Source organism: Lemur catta, chromosome 8, assembly GCF_020740605.2.
Source record: "Lemur catta isolate mLemCat1 chromosome 8, mLemCat1.pri, whole genome shotgun sequence".
In the NCBI taxonomy this organism is placed as follows: domain Eukaryota; kingdom Metazoa; phylum Chordata; class Mammalia; order Primates; family Lemuridae; genus Lemur; species Lemur catta.
This window is the reverse complement of record NC_059135.1, coordinates 70,915,327-70,938,358: the sequence shown is the minus strand read 5'-3', so window position 1 is coordinate 70,938,358 and position 23,032 is coordinate 70,915,327. Positions and strand designations below refer to the sequence as shown.

Genomic DNA, 23,032 nt, shown 5'->3' with positions numbered 1-23,032 from the left:
GTTTTTTTTGGCATTGGGTGGGGGTGTACTTATGTTATTGTGGTAAAATGTTAAAACCCATTTCTGAATTGGTTTTATTTTTGTTGTGGTAGTTTATTATGTATATTCTGCATGTTAATCCCTTATCAGTTTTGTAATTTGCAAATATTTCATTCTGTAGGTATTCTTTAGGCTTTCTTTTTTTTTTTTTTTTGAGACAGAATGTCGCTTTGTTGCCCTGGCTAGAGTGAGTGCCGTGGCGTCAGCCTAGCTCACAGCAACCTCAAACTCCTGGGCTTAAGCGATCCTACTGCCTCAGCTTCCCAAGTAGGTGGGACTACAGGCATGCGCCACCATGCCCGGCTAATTTTTTCTATATATATTTTAGTTGGCCAGATAATTTCTTTCTATTTTTAGTAGAGACGGGGTCTCGCTCTTGCTCAAGCTGATCTCGAACTCCTGACCTCGAGCGATCCACCCGCCTTGGCCTCCCAGAGTGCTAGGATTACAGGTGTGAGCCACCGCACCCGGCCTAGGCTTTCTTGATAGTATCCATTGCACAAAGTTTTTAATTTTGATGAAGTACAGTGTGTTTTGTCTTTTGTTGTTGCCTGTGCTTTTGGTGCCATATTTATGAAGTTGTTGTTAAATTCAGTGTTGTGACTCATTCCCTATGTTTTCTTCTAAGAATTTTATAGTTTTAGATATTCAGTTTAGATCTTTGAACCATTTTGAGTTAATATTTTGAAATAGCGTAACGTAAGGGTCCACATTTATTCTTTTTGCATGTGGATGTTCCGTTTTCCCAGCACTGTTTGTTGAAAAGACTATTTTCCTTTTTGAGTGATTGTGGTACTCCTGTTGAAAATGAATTGAGTATATGTGCAAGGATTTAATTCTGAGCTTAATATTCTGTTGTGTTGGCCTTTACGCCTGTCTTTGTGCCACTACCATATGTCTTAATTACTATAGTTCTATAGTGAAATTCTCCAGTTTTATTCTCTTTCAAGATTGCTTTGGCTATTTGAGTCTGTTGGAATTCCATATGAATCTGAGAATTGTCTTACCTATAATCTCTGAAAAAGGCTGTTGGAATCTTAATAGGGATTGCAATGAATCTGTAGATTGCTTTATTTACGTCTTTAATTTCTTTAATGCTTTGTAGTTTTCATTATCTAAGTCTATCACTTCCTTGGCTAGGTCTGTTCTTAAGTATTTAATTCTTTTAGGTGCATATTATAAATGGAATTGCCTTCCTAATTTCCCTTTCATATTGTTTATGCTGGTGTGTAGAAATACAACTGATTTTCATATGTTGGTCTTGTTCTCTGCTGAATTTGTTTATTAGATCTAGTAGTTTTCTTGTGGATTCTTTGCTATTTCCAAAGTCAGGTTTTTTTTTTGTTATTTATAGTCTGTGAAGATTACATGTGCTTTGTAGACTCTTAGACTCTTAGGACTGTTAATGTTTATGTAATTTTTTCTTGTGATGCATTGTTTACTTGTCATTTTTGCATTTTACACTATTCTTCTTTAGTATTCCCATTTGAATCACATAATATTTGGAAGTATTTTAGTAGTTACTCAGTTTTCTTGATTTTTATCTCATTTTTGCCATTTTATTATCAGATTTTACCATTTTCTACATTTCTTTTTCATTCATGAGTTTAGGTCTTTAATCAATATTCTTTCCTGTTTCAGTCTGTTTGAAAAGGTTGTTTTTATTGGTTTCAGGTTTCAACATTTTTCTCTAATATTGATTATATTTTTTCATATAAATATGTGTTTTCTTTGGTCTTACCTTGATAAAGTTTGGGATTTATCTGCCTTCTTAATTTTATGTTTTAGAAATGTTCTGTTATGTATTTACTTCATCAAGCCTTATGTTTTTTATATTGAATTTTGAATGTGTATAGAATTCAGTATTTTCTTAAATACTTGAGACTTTACATATATGTTATTACATTTAACACGTCTTTTTTATGTTTTGTGAGTAATTTGTCTTTTGTCTCTGTTAAATTATGAGGTCCTGAGAGTATATGTTAAGTGAATGAATAGATAAATGAATGATAATAATGCCTTTATTTTGTTTCATGCAGATAAATAACTTTTTAATTATTTTCTTTTTCTAGTCTTTGCATCGAAGTGGGAGTTTCATCAATTCTCTGTTACAGCTGGAAGAACTGGGATTTCGGAGTGGATCACCCATGATTAAAAAAATAGCTTTTATTGCTTGGAAGAGTTTAATAGATAATTTTGCTTTAAATCCAGGTAAGTAAATAATATTCTATCTATTTTGATTTTTCTACAAATAAAAACATGAAGCTTTTCTGATTCTTTGGACTTTTTATTGAAACTTATTTAGCTATCACTGAATTTTTTTATTTTGAGGGAACCGGAATAAATTTGTTGTGAATATAGAATTCAAAGGCTAGACATTGAAAAACACAATGTAAAATTTGTTTGACATTATTTCAAAAACAGAACTAAATGAAAAATGCCATTTGTGACTTTGTTAGCACTGAGTTGAGTACTTTGTGCACATCTTACTTAATCTTCACAATGGATCTGAGATACAAGTATTACTGCTATTTTAGACAGATTAATTTACCAAAGGACATATAGCCAGTAGATGATAGGAGACAATTGTGATTGCCATGGAATAAAGGTATCAGTGACTGGTGACTGTTTTTCTTTCAGAATCTCTAGAACTAAAGTACCCAGTAGTGGGTTAACATTAATATATGGAAGTGATTCCTTTTAGTTTACCTTAACCATATCTTGTCCAGTGGAGTTGTTTGATAGTATATTTATAAGTCAGAGTATTTAGCTCAAAAGTTAGTATGAGTACTTAACTAGGTGGTAGTTAATTGTAGATTTAATCAATATTATATGTTTACAAAATCTACTGAGTAATGTTGATTTTAGTCCTGTATTTTTTTCTGCCAAAGACCATTAGTAATCCCTTTTCTTCCCCTTTTTAGTGTTTTGTAAGATGATTATTTGCCTTAACCATGATTTTACTAAAAATATTGTTAAAAGTACATTTTTGGAAATAATTTTTAACTGAAAATGTCACCCTTTTTTAGTTTATAAGCAGACAAGTATTTGGGTCTATCTTACATACCTAGCAGTGTGAAGTAATATTAGGAACTAAAATCTGTTGGGATTATGTATGTTTGCATATTAAAGCATAAAATAGAAATGGCTCAAAGAAAGTAAATGAAATTCCTTGTTGTTTGAAATAAGTCCAGAGCTAGAGAGTCTGGACTCTGGCTGACCAGTATGGATTCAGCCATCTCATTCCCTGATGACTTCCTGTCTTTTTGTTCTGTCATCTTCAGTATGCCTTAAATGCAAACTATGGGAAGGGACAGAAGGCAGAAGAGCAAGCAGAAAGGACCTCTTCCCAACTGAGTCAGCTACCTATAAAGAGCCCCACATACACTTCCACTTAAATCTCATTGGTTAGAATGACTTAATGGCAGACTAGAAAAAGAAGTTAAAAATTGGGTACCCATCACTGTCCTGAGTAAAATCAGGTTTTGTAATAAAAGCAGACTGGTTTATTGCATGGCAACTAGTAATCTTTGCTACTAGAGGGATATTACTATGGAGTCCCTCTCATGAATAGGAGTCCAAAAAAGGAAGTGTCTCTGGAGGACTTGTTCTCAGGGTGATCTGACTTTATTTTCTTATAGAAGTGTTAATCAAAATAGCTAAGTGGCAGAATAGTTGTAAGAAACATTAATGAATGCTGTTCTACCAAATACAAAGACTTGACTGATGTTTCAAAATCCTTTTCAAATCTTGTTGACAAGTTACTTGAGCACAGACTATGTTAATTTTGATTCCCCAGTCTTGTTCATACAGTATACTTCTGATATAAATGTTTAAAAATTAGATTTTAAAAACCTCATTATTAAGGTTGAGCAGACTTAAATATGAATAAATCTATTTAGATTTCCAAAATGGAATCAGTGGCCAAAACGGTAATGTAGTTTGATAGAATAAATAACTAGTTGATGTTTTTTTTTTAATTATAGCCTTTTTTGACATAATTTAAAATTATTCCTATATTTCTTTATCAGATGGGGAAAATTAGAATGCTAAAGCAGCTAGGACAGTATTTCTCAAAGTTTTGGCATTTTTGTGCTGGATAATTTGTTGTTGGACAGTCTTGGGTTTTGTAGGAAGCTTAGCGGCATCCCTGGTCTCTACTGACCAGAAGCCAGTTAGCATTCACTTAGTTGTAAGCAAGAAGTAATTGTAGGCATTGCCAGATGTCCCCTGGTGGGAAAATCACCCCTGGAACATAATATCTAATAAATATGCCTATTGGTTTTGTTTTTGTTTTTGTTTTTTTTTCTTTTTTGGAGATAGAGTCTTGCTCTTTTGCGCCGGCTAGAGTGCCATGATGTGAGCCTAGCTCACAGCAACCTCAAACTCCTGGGCTTAATCAATCCTACTGCCTCAGCCTCCCAAGTAGCCGGGACTATAGGCATGTGCCACCATGCCCGGCTAATTTTTTCTATATATTTTTAGTTGTCCAGATAATTTCTTTCTATTTTTTAGTAGAGACAGGGTCTCACTCTTGCTCAGGCTGGTCTCCAACTCCTGACCTCGAGCGATCCTCCCGCCTCGGCCTCCCAGAGTGCTAGGATTATAGGTGTGAGCCATCACGCCCGGCCTACCTATTGAGTTTTTAAGTATACTCTTGTCTTATTAAGTGTTTTAGATCCACCTGTACTGGAGTTTGTCAAGGTGAAAATTTTTGGTAAAGCAAGAACCGCCTGATGATTTTTTAGTTTTTTAATCTCTTGCTATGCTAAAAAGAGACTGTTGCTTAGCTCATTTTAAAAATTTAGCTCTTAATTAAGTCTTTTACTTGTGCTTATTTTCTTTTAAGATATACTATGTAGTGCAAAAAGACTCAAGTTGTTAATGCAGCCTTTGAGTTCGATCCATGTAAGAACAGAAACTCTAGCATTAACAAAACTAGAAGTCTGGTGGTATTTACTGATGAGACTTGGACCTCATCTTCCTGCTAATTTTGAACAGGTAACATTACAAGTGTTGACTGTAATACTCTATGTGGTTTTTAATTAATGTGTTCTGAAATTCTTGCCAATTTTTGCCAAGTATTAGCAGACTACAATATATAAAAGATCTTTTTCCTGGCACAGAACTGCATTTCTTGCACAGGACATTTTTCAGTTGCCTGAAATGGAATGCCTTTATGAAAGCCTTTTTAATCAGCAAACACTCAAATATCTCTTCTTACTCTAGAAGCATAATGATTTTTAAGAAAGACTTTTTTTCCAGAGGGTTTAGAGTATAATTGAGAGTGAAATCAACATTACTGAACCAGAAATCACGTGCTACACTGGAGAGAGAATCAAATTTGATCAATTCTTATTTTTTGTTTCTCCTTTTTCTAGGCTACATCGTGATAACCATTTAATTCCATTGTAGTTTTTTTTAATTGTTGGAAAATGATTTTATAAATTCCTTTAGATTTTGATATCCTTACTGGTATTTAGATATAAAGTTTAATCTTACCTAAACCCTTTTTTCAGCAATTACTCTCATCCTTGGTTTCTGAATTTTTTTACAGTTAAATGAAAAAGGGTAGCTCGTATAGATAGTCCTTGTTTTAATGAATTTTGGAAAGGGGGACTTAATAAATGTACTTGAGTCATTTTAGTAAATTCTTAATTTTTTAATATATTGAGGCTTTTAAATTTGATATAACATGAAGTAATTGAGGAGGGATGTTGCTATTAATATGTAATTGGGATCATGAGTTTTGCAAATTCTATCCTTGTAAAGGTTCTAACAGGCTATTATTATCCATTTGTCCAACACATTAATTGAAATAGCATATTCAGCGACTAGATGTGACTGGTACTAGAATGATTTTAGAAAAGAGCTTTCAGTTGTCGTAGTTCATATTTTCTAGAGGGTGTTTTATAAAAGTTAAAATGAATCTGCTAATGTGTAAAATTCCGACATTATTTGCAAAAGTTGTTTTTGTATATAAATATATACAGATAATACACATTAGGGCAAATAGTGATAAAAATTTCCATTTTCCTAAATTTCACTTATTTAGTCTGTTTGTGCATGAAAACAACTACTAAAATTCAGTATATTAGGAGAATTAAGATTGCTTTTTGAAGAAATTTATATTATGCAAAGCTTTTAAAAAATACCACAATTATTCAGTTTACAGATAAACATTTTCCCTACTTTGACCCCAATAGGTTTGTGTGCCTCTGATACAAAGCACAATAAGCATTGATTCTAATGCTTTACCTCAAGGCAATTCATCTCGTGTAGCTACTTCTCCAGGGTTAAATCCTATGACTCCTGTACACAAAGGTAAGCAGTAGACATTCTTGTTTTTTTCGTCTTTTATAGAAGACTTCTAGAGGTTTTGCTCAAGTGTTTTTCACATGAAATGAAGGACTTCATAATTTTTAGGTCCCTTACCAAAAAATCTATGTTCTTGCTTGTTTTCTTTATGTTACTGCTTACTGTTGTGAGTGTATTATTTTGGTTAGAAAAGATGAATGTTTTTCCTACCACATTACATGAATTACATTGCAAACAAATAGTTCAGAATGGCTAACATGAAATTCTGTTGGTGTCAGAACCAGAATCTTAGTGCTATTAATAAAAACAATACAGCAGATACAAGAAATATGGGTTACTGTGTCTCTTATTAAAAGATAGTTATTTGCTATTTATTATTTTATGTCACTCTGAGTCTTTTAAATTTTTATATTTAAGTTACAGAAAGGCCCGCATATTAATATTTCAAGGTGTAGATTAATGCCTGAGAAAGTCAAACTAAAAATATTTCAAGGTATATTTTATTGAAATAAAATACATGCATTTGAGTAGCTAATAGAAAATAAGCTTACATAACTTACCCTTTCTTTTTTTTAAAGGTACTTCCTCCCCATATGGAACCCCTGTAACTCCACGAATGAACTTGAGTTCGAATTTAGGTGGAATGGCTGCGATTCCTTCCATTCAACTTCTGGGACTTGAAATGATGCTTCATTTTTTGTTGGGTCCTGAAGTCTTGAGTTTTGCTAAGCACAACAAACTTGTACTGAGCCTAGGTATTTAAATATTTGTAAAATAATTTATTTTTTTAAGTCTTTAAAGACAGAGTCTTGTTCTGTCACACAGGCTTTAGTGTAGTGGTGGGATCATAGCTCATTGTAGCCTCAAACTCCTAAGCTCTAGGGCTATCAGCATGCGCCATTACTCCTGGCTAATTTTTTTAATTTTAGAGAGATAAGGTCTCTAATGTAGAGATGGGATCTCTGTGTGGCCCAGCCTGGTTTCAAACTCCTGGCTTCAAGCAATCCTCCCATCTTGGCCTCCCAAAGTGCTGGGATTACAGGTGTGAGCCACTGTGACCAGCCTAATTTCAGTTATTAAAATAGTCCAGAACTCAAATGTGTTAGGTTGAGAAGAAGTATTATTTTCCCCACAGCCAAAATGCTTTATGATAGTATATGAAATAAGTATTAATCTTTTTAATAGAAAACATTTAATAGAAAAATAGACCATTTAAAATTTTACAGTAAGAAATTTATTTCATACATTTTTTGTTTTGCATAATCATCCTGTTTTTCCTCTTTCAGAGCCACTTGAACATCCATTAATCAGCAGCCCTTCTTTTTTTTCCAAACATGCAAATGTACTTACCACTGCTGTTCATGATAGCTTTGTTGCAGTTGGAAAAGATGCCTCTGGTAAATATTTAAGAGAAATTTTTAAATTATTTGTTCAAAGCTGTGTTTAAAAGGAAGATAAAATAGCATATACTTACATGATACCACTTTATTGGCCATATTGTGCAACAAGAGCTTTATATACATTGATTTAATACTCACAGCAACCTTCCGTGTTAGTCCGTTTTGCAAATGGAGAAACTGGGTTGCATGGAGAAGTAAATAACTTATGCAAAGTCACACAGTAAATGGTAGAGCTGTATGATTCATTGTTTACCTGTGGAGTCTGTGATTCCAGCATCTGCATCTAAACGTCTTTGTTCTATCATGTGTCAAATAGGAGCAGAAATTTCAAAATAGTTTGCTGTTTAACTGATTGGATGATGAATCACATAATGTTTATCTATTGGTTTTCAGATATCCTTCTGAATCTTTGTTCTTCCTTACCTTAAAAGTGATAGTTATTCAGTTACAGAAAATTCAGGAAATAAAGGTGATGGAAAAAAGACAAAGCATTTACTCTTAGTTATACAGCCCAGTGTTGACATGTTACAGTCCTTTTAAAAAACATGTTTGATTTAAACAAAAATGAGGTGATAATGTTTTAGAAACTTATTAAAGTGTTGAATATCACAAGAGAAATTAAATTATTAAGTTCAATTTGTTATTTTTTTAGTATAAGGAACAAAAGGGAGAGTTTTTGTTAGTCGTATGTACTTTATTAAAAATTCTCGTTTTATTTGGTTTGACAGATGCAGTTGTCGGTGCCATCTGGAAGGAGCTCATTAGCTTGGTGAAGTCAGTTACTGAATCAGGTACACACTGTTGTACTCATCAAATGATAAATGATTTTTATAGCATCCAGTGAATTGTTTGGCTTTCATATATAAAATGTATTTTAAAATCTTTATATAGTATCACAGCTTCCAGAATTTAATTTGTAGTTGATTCTTGAACAGTGCTGGGTTTAGGGGTGTCCAACCCCCATGCAGTTAAATCCGCATATAACTTTTGACTCCCCCAAAACGTAATGACTAATAGCCTACTATTGACTGGAAACCTTACCAGTAACATCAAAGGTTGATTAACATATTTTGTATGTCATATGTATTATATACTCTATTCTTATAATAATGTAAGTTAGATAAAAAATGTTCTTAGGAAGAGAAAATATTTACTGTTTACTAAGTGGAAGCGGATTATCATAAAAGTCTTCATGTTGAGTAGGTTGAGGAGGAGGAAGAAAAGGAGGAGTTGGTCTTGCTGTCTCAGGGGTGGCAGAGAAGGAAGAAAGTCTGAGTATAGGTGGACCCATGCAGGTCAAACTTGTTTAAAGGTCAACTGTACTTTACATAAAGCACTTATTGATTTTAGTAAAAAATAATTTTTTTATAGCTAAGTGCATATATTCACCACTAAGAATACTACACCCTTCCTTTTGCTTTTTGATAGGTAACAAAAAAGAGAGACCAGGTTCTGAAGTTTTGACCCTCTTAATAAAATCTTTGGAAAGCATAATCAGGTCTGAAGTATTTCCTGTGTCCAAAACACTGGTGAGTATGATACCTGTATGTTGGACATTAAAAAGCATATTCTGAGATTGAATTTTACATTGAAGATATTGCACAGATTAAGTTTAGGCAGATTTTTTTTTAAAAAAAAATAGAGACAAGGTCTCACTCTGTTGCCCAGCCTGGAGTGCAGTGGTGTCATCATAGTTTACTGTGGCCTCACTCCTGGGCTTAAGCAATCCTCCCAGCTCAGCCTCCCAAAGTGCTAGAATTATAGGCGTGAGCTGCCGTGCTCAGCCAGGAAAGACATTTTTTATATCAAGTGTTTACCTCCAGTTTAGTCCTGTGGTAGTAAATGCCATTAGTGACTTATATTGACTTTAGAACCATTCAAAACCTTTTTAATAAGGTAAATGACTATAACAGTAACTACAAAAATCTTGTACAAAAATCTTTAACATGATAAGTAAAAGAGTCAACCATACAGAGAAAATGAGGTGTAAAGGGTATGAAACTTGAACTAAAGAAACTAAAATGTTTGATAATTTTATGACAAGATTGCTGAGCACCAATAATAATTAGCTGATACATTGTTTTAAATTAACTCTCTTTAACCAAGATAATGATTTCGATATTAAATATTTTTTAACCTAGATAGTAGAGAAGGAAAAATGAATTGGAAATAATTTTTATAATAGTGTGAGCCTCCGAAAATAAGCTGCAGATGGAACAAACAATACTCTATTTCTAAATTCTTCTTCATTCTGTTTCTTTTATATACTATGACAATTATATGTTCTGTGGCAGTATAGCATAGAAATTAATAGCAAGGGCTCTGGAACACACTAGTTTGAATCCTGGCCCAACTATTTGTTAGCTGAGTGGATTTGGTCAATTCTCTTGGCCTTATGCAACCTCATTTGTAAAAAGTGAACATAGCAGTAATTGCTTTAAAGATTAAATGAATTGATACATTCAAAGTACTATGGGCCAGGCACAAAATAAATGCTATCTATTGTTATCATTAGTGTCTTTCAAATGATAGTATGTGAAAGCATATTTTTACTAACATAACCCTTTGTCATATTGTTATGACCCTTGAGTTATGTAGTGCATGTTAATACTACCAGCATTGTAATATTTTTGGAGGACAGTTTGGTTGGCTTAGTCAGGTTTTGAGTTAGCAATCTTAGAAACAACTTGTAGTTAGTAGTCCTTTGAATATTTGCTTCAGGTAGTAGGGATTATTTAATTCATTGCAGAATTTCTTTCAGCAGTATAAAAACATAAAAATAGCCTCAGGGTCCATTAACAGAATTAATTATGGACATTCATATAGGAATATCTACATATATTGATGGCAAAACTCCATAACAAAGTAAAATTAAAGGTCAGTTGCAAAGTTGAATATCGTTAATGATTTACACACAGTATATCTTAATTAATGGTTTAAAAGAATGTATAACAGCCCAAGGAAGTTACGTGTTTCTCTGTGTACTTACATGTATGGAAATTTAGGAGAGCTAGGAAAATGGACTCCAAACTGAAAGCATTTATTATCCCTGGAGATTAAGGACTGTCTTGTTTTACTTTCTGTATTTCTGTGTTTGAACTTAAACTGATATGAATATATTCTTGCTAAAGGATATATTTTGATTAATGAGTGGACAATACTTGTAATAAATTATTAAATTAAAAATAGTTAACACTAGCAGACTTTTACTAAGGAAAGTAATATTTTTATGGCTAATTTACTGTAAAACCTTTTCTCTTTCTTAGGTCCTCATGGAAATTACAATTAAAGGACTTCCTCAGAAAGTATTAGGTTCACCAGCATATCAGGTTGCTAATATGGATATTCTTAATGCAAGTATCTTAAATGTAATGATATAAAGATTGGCCAAAAGAAAAGTTTTTATATTTCCCTTTCTTTAAAAAAAAAAAAGTGATACTTACTGTAAAATTCTGAGAGTAGTGGATTTGAAATATGTTGACTAAAGGGAAAACTTGATAGACAAAGTAATAAGTTAATGTAAGAATTAAATAATATGGTGCTATGTGAATAATGAAAATATTTTCCTTATTTCCGTAAAAGACTCTAGAAGGAATGTTTTCTATTTCTTTATATATAACAATAGCACTAGTTACTGTTATAAGTTTTGGAAACTTAAGAACATTAACTTAATAATGTAAAATGTACTTACTATATGTGAGATGTAGGTATTGTGGGTCTAGCAATTTTAAGTTAATGTTTTTATATCTGGAATCTCTCACCATTTATTGATTTCTCATGTAGAGGAAATCAGCCATGATAGGAATATAAAGGACCAAATTTCTGTGTATAGTTCTAGGAAATAAATTTGCTATCATTTTTGTTATATCCTAAGTAATGCCAAAAGTTAAATTTCTCATGCTGTAAAAATTACATTTCCTACATAACTGATTGTAGAAAATAAGTATATTATTTTTTGTGACTGAGAAGACTTCATTCTCTTCTTCAGGGGACTCCAGCTTTGTTCTTAATTCAATTAACTTTCAACAGTCTCTTGGAATGTGGTATAGCAGATGAAAGGTAAGCTTGTACTTTAAATAGAAAAGTTATGTAATGAATGAGATTTTTAAATTTTTAAACAATTTCATAAGTTTTTAAAAATCAAAATGACTTTAGAATTTATTTTTTGTTTCCCTGTCAATTTCTATTTTTAGAATTTTGTTAAAGTTCAATTAATGTATTTCTGTAAAACGTACAGGTTAATGTATTGTTCATAATTTTTTCTTCAGGTTTTTTCTCAATCTTGAAGCACTTGTAAGCTGTGTTCTTTCTGGTCCAACTTCACCATTAGCTTTCAGTGACTCTGTTTTAAATGTTATTAATCAAAATGCAAAGCAGTTGGAAAACAAGGAGCATCTCTGGAGAATGTGGAGTATTATAGTCACCCCATTAACTGAATTGATTAATCAGGTATGCTGTAAGTCTGCTACATATTTCCCCCAAAATTTAGAGAATATTTCCTCCTTTTTTCTTATTGGAGAACATGGGAAAATGAATAGAAGTTTGAATGTAAATAGATGATGTTAAATGTTTTTTTCTAGTGAAATTGGTAAATCATCTTCTCTTTGGATTGATTCATTGCATTTTTGCTTACTGATAAAAAGTATAACTTAATGGGGACTAATCAGGTTCATTTTCTCCAGTAATGATTATAAAACTAGAAGGCTCACACATAATATGCATAAATTTTCTTATTTATATATTCAGTTGTTTCAGTAGTTGTACTAATAGGCGATAATAACAGTGGCCTTTTTTGTCCTTGAGACACAGTCTTGCTCTGTGACCTCCACCCCACCCCACCCTCCATAGAGTGCAGTGGCATCATTGTAGCTCACAGCAACCTCAAACTCCTGGGCTCAAGCGATCCTCTTGCCTCAGCCTCCCAAGTAGCTGGGACTACAGACATGTGCTACCATGCCTGGCTAATTTTTCTATTTTTGGTAGAGATGGAGTCTCATCCTTGCTCAGGCTGGTCTCAAACTCCTGAGCTCAGGCAGTCCTCCCACCCTGGCCTCCCAGAGTGCTAGGATTGTATTAATAGGTGTGAGCCATTGCACCTGGCCAACAGTGTTTATCTTGACTAGGCTGTATATTCCCATGGTCAAGCCATGTTGCTCATTACCTCGGAGCTATATAGTGTCCTCCTAAGTCAAGAATCTTTTAAGAGTTCACTAATCCATACAGTTGAATATTTTACAAAATCAACAGGGAATGGAGCACAAGTTTTGTCACTATTCATGATTTTTTAGCTTCATTATCAGTCTTTAATTGGAAGTACGTATTCTCTGGCTAATTCCACTGTAACTAACTGATAAGTGAAATGAAGACTTCAAAGAAATTTTTTATGTTACAGTGAAGTAGCCCTTGTTTTGGCTACACAAGGTAGCACAGTATTAAACATACTCTTCTGGAAGAAAAATAGTTTACATTCCTCAATAGCTTCCCATTGTTGGAAGGATAGCAGAGACCCTTTGAAGTCCTTGTGTGAATGCTATGTATGGATAGTAGAAGATTTCAAACTTGCCTCTGGGATTCTTTTTTAGGACTAAAACATAGCACATTATTTTCCCAGGGTTGCTGTTATTAACAAATTACCACAGACTCACAGCTTAAAACAGCAGGGATTTATTCTTACAGTTCTGGAGACCAGATATCTAAAATCAAGGTGTTAAGTAGGATTGGTTTCTTCTGGAGTTGTGAGGGAGAATCTGTTTATGCCTCTCAGTTTGTAGTTGCTGGCAATCCTTGACCTTCTGTGGCTTGTAGCCACATCACTTGAATTTCTGCATCCATCCTCACATGGTAGTCATCCCTGTGTCAATCCAAATTTTTCTTTTCTTATAGGGATGCTATTCGTTGGATTTGGGCCTGCCCTAATCCAGTATGACTCATCTTAACTTGATTACATCTGCAAAGACCTTATTTCCAAATACGATCATGTTCCCAGGTTCTAGGGATTAGGAGTTCAACATCTCTTGAATATCTCCTTGTTGGGAGACACAACTATACCTACTACATATTTTATGTTACTACTTAGGATTAGAATTAGATGGTAATTTGTCTAACTTCTGCATTTTTCTTATTTCAGACCAATGAAGTGAATCAAGGTGATGCCTTAGAACATAATTTTAGTGCCATCTACGGTGCATTGATTTTACCAATAAACCATATTTTTTCAGTACAGAAATTTCCAGTGGTAAGGCATTGTCAAGTTTTTATGTGTAAGAAATTTGTGCTTTTCTGGAAATATTTCACTCTTTATAATGAGTTTTTACAATAATTTTTCCTAAAATAAGACTTCCTTATGACTTTGTTATTAGCTTAGGAGAAAGGGAAATGGTGAAAGAAGAGAGAAGTTCCTTTGGACCTTTGATAATTGCTGATGTTTACGGCATTATTTCATCTTTTCAGTTAGAACTGGGGAGGGGGTGTTACTACCCTATGTTAATCTCTTCTGTGACACATTAAATGGTCCACTGTTTTTTAAAAATGTTAAAGATGTATTGATTCTGGCAGTTTGATGCGTAGATATACCCTTATGAAATTTTCTTTTTTATTATTAGGCGACTATGAAGACCTTGCTTAGAACTTGGTCAGAATTATATAGAGCATTTGCTCGCTGTGCTGCTTTGGTGGCAACAGCAGAAAAGAACTTGTGCTGTGAGGAACTTTGTTCCAAGATAATGTCCAGTTTGGAAAATGAAGGCCTTTCAGTAAGTTTTGTTATAGTACTGCCTTTTTTGTTGTTGTTTTTAATTTAAAGGATTCTTTTCAAGTCAGTGGGGATAACATTTGTGAACTATCACTAATGCTTCTGTTTTATAAGTGACTAAGTTAATATTGAAAATAAGTACGGCTTTGTGAAACAATATTGTATATTTGGGCTTTAGGGTTCATGTTTTAGGATCATTAACAGTGAGGATCTTTTACTGCTCTGCTGTATACTCCTTGTGCTTGTGCCATTCTAGATTAAGAGCACAAGGCCCTTGGTGTCCTGGACCTCACTTTCCTTGTATCTGTCTGTTAGACCTTTGAAGTCAATCCCTTTGGAAGTTTGTTTAGTCTTAAAAATACCTCGTTTTACTCCTTCCTTCTCTCAATAAAGATATCATTCTAGAATAGACCTTTTGGTATTTACACATGTAGTTTACATAATTGCATATATGTATGAATATGAATGCAGTGTGAAGTCCTATTCTGATATTATGCAAGTTTTCATAAAACACTGTCTTGGCCTTTTTGCAAATCCAGATAGCTCTGTTATTCCTTTTAACTGCTATATAGTATTCTGTGGTACGACTGTACCATTATTTGGAATTCTCCTGTTTTATGGACATTTTGTTTGTTTTCAGTTATTCACTACCATGTATAATCCTAGTAATTGTCTTCACACACAAGTCATTGTTTTTCTATACAGAAGTTGGTTTGTTTTTTTCTTTTTATTGAGAAACAGCGTGTCTACTTTGTTGTGCAGGCTGATCTCAAACTCCTGGCCTCAGGCAAAATCCTCCTGTCTCGGGCCTCCCAATATGCTAGAATTACAGGCGTGAGCCACCGCACCCAGCCCTCTATGCAGATTATTGAAATAAGATTTGTTGTGCTTTTTTCCTTTACATGTTGCTAATATCTGACCTATTTTAATGTGGGATAAAAGAAAGTAAAAATATATTTTGTTAAATTCTTATTGTAAGATGTTTTTAATAACAGCAAAATGTTTAAGTTCCCCTTCACACATCTTGCCAGTGGTAACCACTACTGATAGTTATTCATCTTTTTAATATTTTTAGTGCATTTATATACATATCTTCTACTTTTAAATATTAGCACAATTCTGATTATTGTATGTTGATATAATAGTGTTTATCAGAGTGACATTAAAACTGTAAATCAGATCTTGTCATTGTTGAAACACTTCTGTAGCTTTCTATTAAATTTGGAATAAAAATCTGAACTCCACATAACTGCCAATGAGGCTTCTGCTTCCTTCTCCAAGGACCTTGTTAATTTCTCTAATTAGGCTTGTTAATTTCCACGATAGCACAGTTACTTCCTTTTTAGCACTTATCTCAGAATTGTTCATTTCTGTACATCATGTTGTTTGACCCACACTCCACAAGGTTTGGTATATTGTCTATCTTTATGGTGATTATCTCTGGCATCCGAGCACATACACACTGAATGAATAATTTCAACGTTTTTATAACTGGTAGGGAGAAGCTTGAGCCTTGGTTTTCACCTTTTAAAAATTGTCTTGGTTAGGCTTGTATCTTTGTTCCTTTCCAGAAGAAATTTGGAGTCTATCAAATTTTATAAAATACCCTGTTGAGATTTTGCTTGACATCGATTGCACTGAATTCGCAGATTAATGTGGAAAAGAATTTACATCTTTATAATATCAAGTCTTTCCAGGAATATGTGTTTTTATATATTTAGGTCTTCTCAAGTTAACCTAATTAACCTACTTTATTATTTTTAAGTTGTTTTTTTTACCTGTTATAAATGGGTCTCTTCTTCCCCCATATTTGGTTGTTGTTGAGGTATATAAAAGTTGTTGTTAACGTATTTCCTTGTACTGAACCAGTCTTATGTCCTTGGGATACACTTCTTGGTTGCAGTTGCTATTCTTTTAAAGGGTCACAGGATTAATGTTTTTTAAGTTTTCTGCATTTATCTTCATTACTGAGATTGGAGGTCTCATTGTCTAGTTTTTGTATTGTGGCAATATTAACCTCTTGGAATAATTTAGAAACTGTTGTGTTTGTCACCAGTTTAAATAGTGTTAAGAAGAATGCCATATCTATAGTTACATTGTCCTTTTTGGGTTTTTTGTTTTGTTTTGTTTTGAGAGATAAGGTCTCACTATGTTGCCCAAGCTGGATTGCAGTGGCTATTCACAGGCACAATCATATCGCACTACAATCTAGAACTCCGGGACTTAAGCAAGCCTTCCTGAGTGGGTGGGACTACAGGTGCACACCATTGTGCCTGACTTACATTTTTGTTAAGTCTTACTCCTGTTTTCTTGGCTTCCTAATCAAAGGCTGGTCTATTTTAAGTCTGTCAAAAATACATACAGTGTTTAGTTTTATTTTACTTATCACTACTGCTTTTTACTTCTCTGTGTCATTATATACATTGTATGGTTTTGTTTTCATTTGTTACTTATTTTTCTGCCTAACTCTGAAAGCTTAATTATGGGCTGGCCTCCATGGCTCACGCCTGTAATCCTAGCACTCTGGGAGGCCAAGGCAGGAGGATTGCTTTGAGCTCAGGAGTTCGAGACAAGCGTGAGCAAGAGTGAGACCCTGTCTCTACCAAAAAGAAAGAAAAAAAAAACCCAGCTGGGCATTGCAGCATGCACCTGTAGTCCCAGCTACCCAGGAGGCTGAGGCAGAGGATTGCTTAAACCCCAGGAGTTGGAGGTTGCAGTGAGCTGCAACGATGCCACTGCACTCTACCCAGGGCAACAGAGTGAGAATGTGTCTCAACAACAACAACAAAAAAAAAAAACAGTGCAACTGAAAGCTTAACTTTGATCTTTTCAAATATATGCATCTAAGACTATTTTTATTATTGCTATCAGTGATCATAGACTATTTTGATGTCTTCTTTAATAGAACCAGGAAGAGTGCTTTTTAATTTAAGGCAATAGTTTATGGGTGTGTGTGGCTATTATTAATTTAAAATTTTTTTTTGTATTGTGATCAGAGAGGGTTATCTGACTTCTAATTTTAGGATTCATGCTGCCTTATAACTCTTTGTGGTAGTGTAGTTGTCTGTTTCTAAGACAGTTGTGATGTCTCCCTCATTATGAATTTGATGTATATTAATATTCTACTCCAGCAAATGATGACCTTGGTATGATTTTACTATGCCACAAATTTCTACCTGCTTTGCCATCTTCTAGGTTTTGTAAAAAAATCAGAATTTTAGTTTTAGTTCTTCCCTTATTAAGGGTACTATAAAGCATGGAAAGCAAATATTTTTTTTCAAAAATTGAAGATGCTAGTGACAAGGGCTATATACATCTATATACTTATTAGAATGTTTTATGTTACATTACATTAACCACCAGTTTTATTGTGCAGCTTTGTTTTTTAATATCCCTTGTTTTCCGTCACCGTATATTTTTTCTTTTCTTTCTTTTTTTTTCTTTTTTGAGACAGAGTCTTGCTCTGTCATCCAGGAGTGGATGTGGCATCATCATAGCTCACTGAGTGCATAGAGTGCAGTGGCATCATCATAGCTCACTGCAGCCTCAAACTCCTAGGCTCAAGCAATCCTCCTGCCTCAGCCTCCTGAATAGCTGGGACTACAGGCATGCACCACCATGCCCAGCTAATTTTTTCTATTTTTGGTAAAGATCGGGACTCCTCTTGGCTCAGGCTGGTATTGAACTCCTTACCTCAGTCAGTCGGTCCTCCTGCCTCAGCCTCCCAGAGTGCTGGGATTATAGGCGTGAGCCACCACACTGAGCCGCCTCTATCATATTTTATTGATGTTTAAGAGAAAAAGGAATAATTTTACAAAAAAGGGAATAATAACTTTTAGGTGTATGATCACTCTCCTTGTCCCATACTTTATCATTTAATTACTTATGAAATGGTAGGTTCCCGAAAATTTATATCACACTTTTTAAAAATCACTTTGAGATATTATTGACATACAAAAAGCTATACCTATATAGTACATACACGACTATCACCACAATCTATGCAATAAACATCCACTACTTCCAAAAGTTTCCTCATACTCTCTTTATTATTAATATTATTTTTTGTGATAAGAACACTTATCTATCCTCTTAGCAAAATTGTAAATATACAGTACAGCATTGTTTATAGACACTATGACATACAATAGATTTTTAGGACTTAAATCCTCTTGTATAAATGAAACTTTGTACCCTTTGACTAATAGGATGTCATATCCCTTCTTTCCTCAAATAAGTGATATCATGTATTTTGACTTCTGTGTCTGGTTTATTTTACTTAGAATAATGTCCTCCATGTTCATCTATGTTGTCTCAAGTGGCAGGATTTTCTTCGTTATGAAGTCTCAGTAGTGTTCCGTTGTATGTATATGCTTCATTTTCTTTATTCATTCCTCTCTGGAACACTTAGGTCGCTTCCATTTTTTGGCTATTGTGAATAATACTAGAAGGAACATGAAGTGCAGGTATCTCTTTGAGAATCCTGATTTCATTCCTTTTGATATATACTAAGAAAAGGGATTGTTAGATCATATGGTAGTTCTAGTTTTAAATCTGTGAGGAACCTCCGTACTATTAATATTTTCCATAGTGATGCACCCATTTATATTCCCAACAACAGTGTACAAGGGTTCCCTTTTATTCATATCCTAGCCAATATTTATCCTCTTGTATTTTTGATAATAGTCATCCTAACAGGTGTGAGGTGATACATTGTGGTGGTTTTGATTTGCATTTCCCTGGTGCTTAGTGTTTTTGAGTACCTTATCATATACCTGCTGGCCATTTGTATGTCTCTGTTTGGGAAATGTGTATCCAGGTCCTTTGTCCATTTTGAAATCTAGTTATTTGTTTTCTTACTATTGAGTTGAGTTCCTTATATATTTTGGGTATTAACCCCTTATCAAATGTGTGATTTAGATGCATATTTTACCATTACAATGGTTGCCTCTTCACTCTGTTGATTGTTTCCTTTGCTGTGCAAATGCCTTTAATTTTAACTTGATACAAGCCTATTTGTTTATTTTTGCTTTTGTTGCCCTGTGCTTTTGTTATATCCAAGAAATGATTGCCATGACCAATGTCAAGATGCTTTTCCCCTGTTTTCTTCTCCTGGTTTTACAGTTTCATGTCTTAGATTTAAATCTTTAAGTCTTGAATCCATTCTGAGTTAATTTTTACGTATAGTGTAGGATAAGATTCCGATTTCATTCTTTGTGTATATCCAGTTTTCCCAGCACCATTTATTAAATATAGTGTCTATCCTTTCCCCTATGTGTATTCTTGGCACCTCTGTTGAAGATCAGTTGTCCTTATATGTGTGGATTTATTTCTGGGCTCTCTGTTCCTGTTCCATTGGTCTCTGTGTCTGTTTTTTGTTTGTTTGTTTGTTTGTTTGTTTGTGTTTTTGAGACAGTCTCGCTCTGTTGCCCGGGCAAGAGTGCCGTGGTATCAAGCTCACAGCAACCTCAAACTCCTGGGCTTAAGCAGTCCTCCCGAGTAGCTGGGACTACAGGCGTGCACCACTGTGCCTGGCTAATTTTTTTCTATATATATAATTTTAGCTGTCCAGATCATTTCTTTCTATTTTTAGTAGAGACAGGGTCTTGCTCTTGCTCAGGCTGATCTCGAACTCCTGACCTCAAGCGATCCTTCACCTCGGCCTCCCAGAGTGCTAGGATTACAGGAGTGAGCCACTGTGCCAGGCCTACCTTTTCTATGTTTAGATACAGATGTTTACCATTGTGTTGTTACAGTTGCCTACAATAGTTAGCACAAACGTGCTGTACAGGTTTGTAGCCTACGAGCAATAGACTATACCTTATAGTTTAGGTGCAGGATAGGCTACGCCATCTAGGTTTGTGTGAGTACTCTCTGTGACATTCCCACAAGGACAGAGTCACCTAATGACACATTACTCAGAATATATCCTTGTTAAACAACATGTGACTTGTATGGTATAAGCTATGGCATGTGTTTTATGATATTTGTGGTAGTAAAAGTATTATATTTTTTCTTGTTGCTTACTATTATTGAATACTATGCCAATAGTTGAATGTTTCCAATTATGGTACTTAATTTTTTTCCCTAGAATTTGTTGTTCTTGGATAGGATCGTTCATATTGTTATTGTAATGTTTGATTGCATCGACTTCTCACCATATGATATTAAATATCAGCCCAAAGTTAAATGTAAGTATTTTTTTTTTACATTTATTTGTTGTGTGTCATCTAATATTTCATAAGCACTACTAAACTATTGTCAGGGAAAATCCTAATGACATTTCCCACCTCATTTTACTAACTTTTGATCTTGTTTAGCCATGTCATTTACTGTGCTAGGAGTTTGTATACATGTTCGTTTTCTCTTCTGTCTCTCTCTCACACACACACACACACACACACACACACACACACACACACGATATCTTTACTTATTTTTTTAACAACACAGAAATATAAGTATTATTCTAATTAGAGATTGCCTAGTAATATAAATGATTGTACTCATTTCATTTGATATGAGGAAATATCTGGACAAGAAATTTAGACATTATTTAAAATGTTTTTATTTGGAAACTGATTTGAGAATAACTGTTGAATTGACATTAAAATTGAAAAGGAAATCATAGAATCAGTTAATTGGTTATTTTATAGAGAATTTAAAATTATTCTAAAAATTTAACTCAGTTTTTACCATTTTTGTTAAAATTGGACAATTGGAATCATAACAAGTCTGATTTTTAACTGCGTACCTTGGTTAATTTTAAATTATTTTGTAGAAAATACGGATCTATTTTAATTACTAGTTGATTCTTTGAAGTAGAATTTATCCACTTGTGTTTATATGTTCATACCATACGGGAAATTATAACTTGCTGTAATGAAAGATGTTAGTTGATGTTGAGATACATTATTTTTTTCTGTTTAAAGATTAGGAAAATACTCAATTTTCCACTAATAAGATCTATCATTGATGAATTAAAGATTGCTAAAACATATGTACAATACTTCCAGAAGGTTTTTTTTGTTTGTTTTTGAGTTTTTACTAAACAGAAATATAGAGTAACATGTTAAGTGCCTGAAGTATATTATAGGTCAGAGCATCCTATCCTGAATGCACAGAAGTAGGTTATAGATGTGCTTGACATACTGATTTCAGCTCTTATCTTGGCTGAGCAGGACCTAGGACCTAAACTGATTACCTCAGTGTGTCAGAGAAATAGAATTATTTCTGAATACCATAACTATAAAAAGGTTGTATAACAAATGATATCAGAAATTATTTCGTAAGCCACTGAAGTTTCATAGGGCCAAGATGACGAGCCCATGTTGACATAATTTTACCTATGCTGGTACTTCTGAAAAATTAGATTTAACTGAATATCTGATCCATGATCTATAAACCCACAGTTACAGATGTGTCTTGTCTTTTTTACTCCGTGTCTGTCTGGAACAGGGTTTCTCTTACTGTTTAAATTTATGGAATGGGGAGATTTCTAAAATATGCTAGCAGAAGTTAAGGAGAGGAAACAAAATTATGACTAGCTGAAAGAAAATTGTTATTATTCAGGGTTGCACATCAGGATCACCTTGGGATCTTTGGTGACTTATTTTGTGATAATTTCAAATTTAGAGAAACACTTCAAGAATTATACACAGAAACCTCATATCCTTTACTCAGATTTTTTTTTTTTTTTTTTTTTTTTTGGAGACAGAGTCTCTCTGTTGCCTGGGCTAGAGTGCCAAGGCATCAGCCTAGCTCACAGCAACCTCAGACTCCTGGGCTCAAGCAATCCTTCTGCCTCAGCCTCCTGAGTAGCTGGGACTACAGGCTTGCGCCACCACGCCTGGCTAATTTTTTCTATATATTTTTAGTCATCCAGCTAATTTCTTTCTATTTTTAGTAGAGACGGGGGTCTCACTCTTGCTCAGGCTGGTCTCGAACTCCTGACGTCAGGCCATCCTCTGCTTCGGCCTCCCAGAGTGCTAGGATTACAGGTGTGAGCAGCCACACCCGGCAACTCAGATTTCTTAGTTTACAGTGGACTGCGTTTGTCTCATCCACCCCTTGCCCTGAACCATGAATACATTTTATTCATTCTTTTTTTTCTTCGCTGAACCATTTGAAAGTATGTAGTAGACAAGTCTACAACCTAGAGCAGATCCTCAGTCTTCTGTGTCTTTCAAATAAGGATCACTCAGGCAACGTTATTTATTTGGAGTCCCTGTTCGATTCAGGTTTCATTCATTTCTTTACAGGAATACTGTAGAAGTAATGCTATAGTTCTTTTACAATTCATTATTTTCCATTACTGGTGATGTTAGCATTTACTATTTGGTTGAGATGGTATCTTCCAGGCTTTCCGCTATAAAGTTAATAAATACTTTTGTGGCAGTTTGAGACTATGTAACTACCCTCCCTGTTCCTCAGCAAACTTTGAACCATGAGTTTATCGTCCATTGATGCTTCTTGTCTAAAACACTATGACTTCTGAAATGGTAGTTCATACTGTTTCATTTGA

General features: G+C 34.1%; 1 protein-coding gene across 2 annotated transcripts in view; it reads left to right on the top strand.

Annotated features, from left to right (window-relative positions):
* The window catches only part of RIF1 (replication timing regulatory factor 1), a 54,478-nt gene that overhangs the window by 9,875 nt on the left and 21,571 nt on the right, over positions 1-23,032 (top strand). For both annotated transcript variants that reach the window (XM_045558781.1, XM_045558780.1), the window contains exons 8-20: positions 2,112-2,250; positions 4,889-5,040; positions 6,246-6,363; positions 6,936-7,112; positions 7,644-7,754; positions 8,486-8,548; positions 9,186-9,286; positions 11,024-11,110; positions 11,746-11,816; positions 12,026-12,206; positions 13,885-13,992; positions 14,360-14,509; positions 20,600-20,699. In XM_045558781.1, coding sequence (XP_045414737.1) covers positions 2,112-2,250; positions 4,889-5,040; positions 6,246-6,363; positions 6,936-7,112; positions 7,644-7,754; positions 8,486-8,548; positions 9,186-9,286; positions 11,024-11,110; positions 11,746-11,816; positions 12,026-12,206; positions 13,885-13,992; positions 14,360-14,509; positions 20,600-20,699 — 1,558 coding nt within the window. The remainder of the gene's footprint in view (positions 1-2,111; positions 2,251-4,888; positions 5,041-6,245; positions 6,364-6,935; positions 7,113-7,643; positions 7,755-8,485; positions 8,549-9,185; positions 9,287-11,023; positions 11,111-11,745; positions 11,817-12,025; positions 12,207-13,884; positions 13,993-14,359; positions 14,510-20,599; positions 20,700-23,032) is intronic.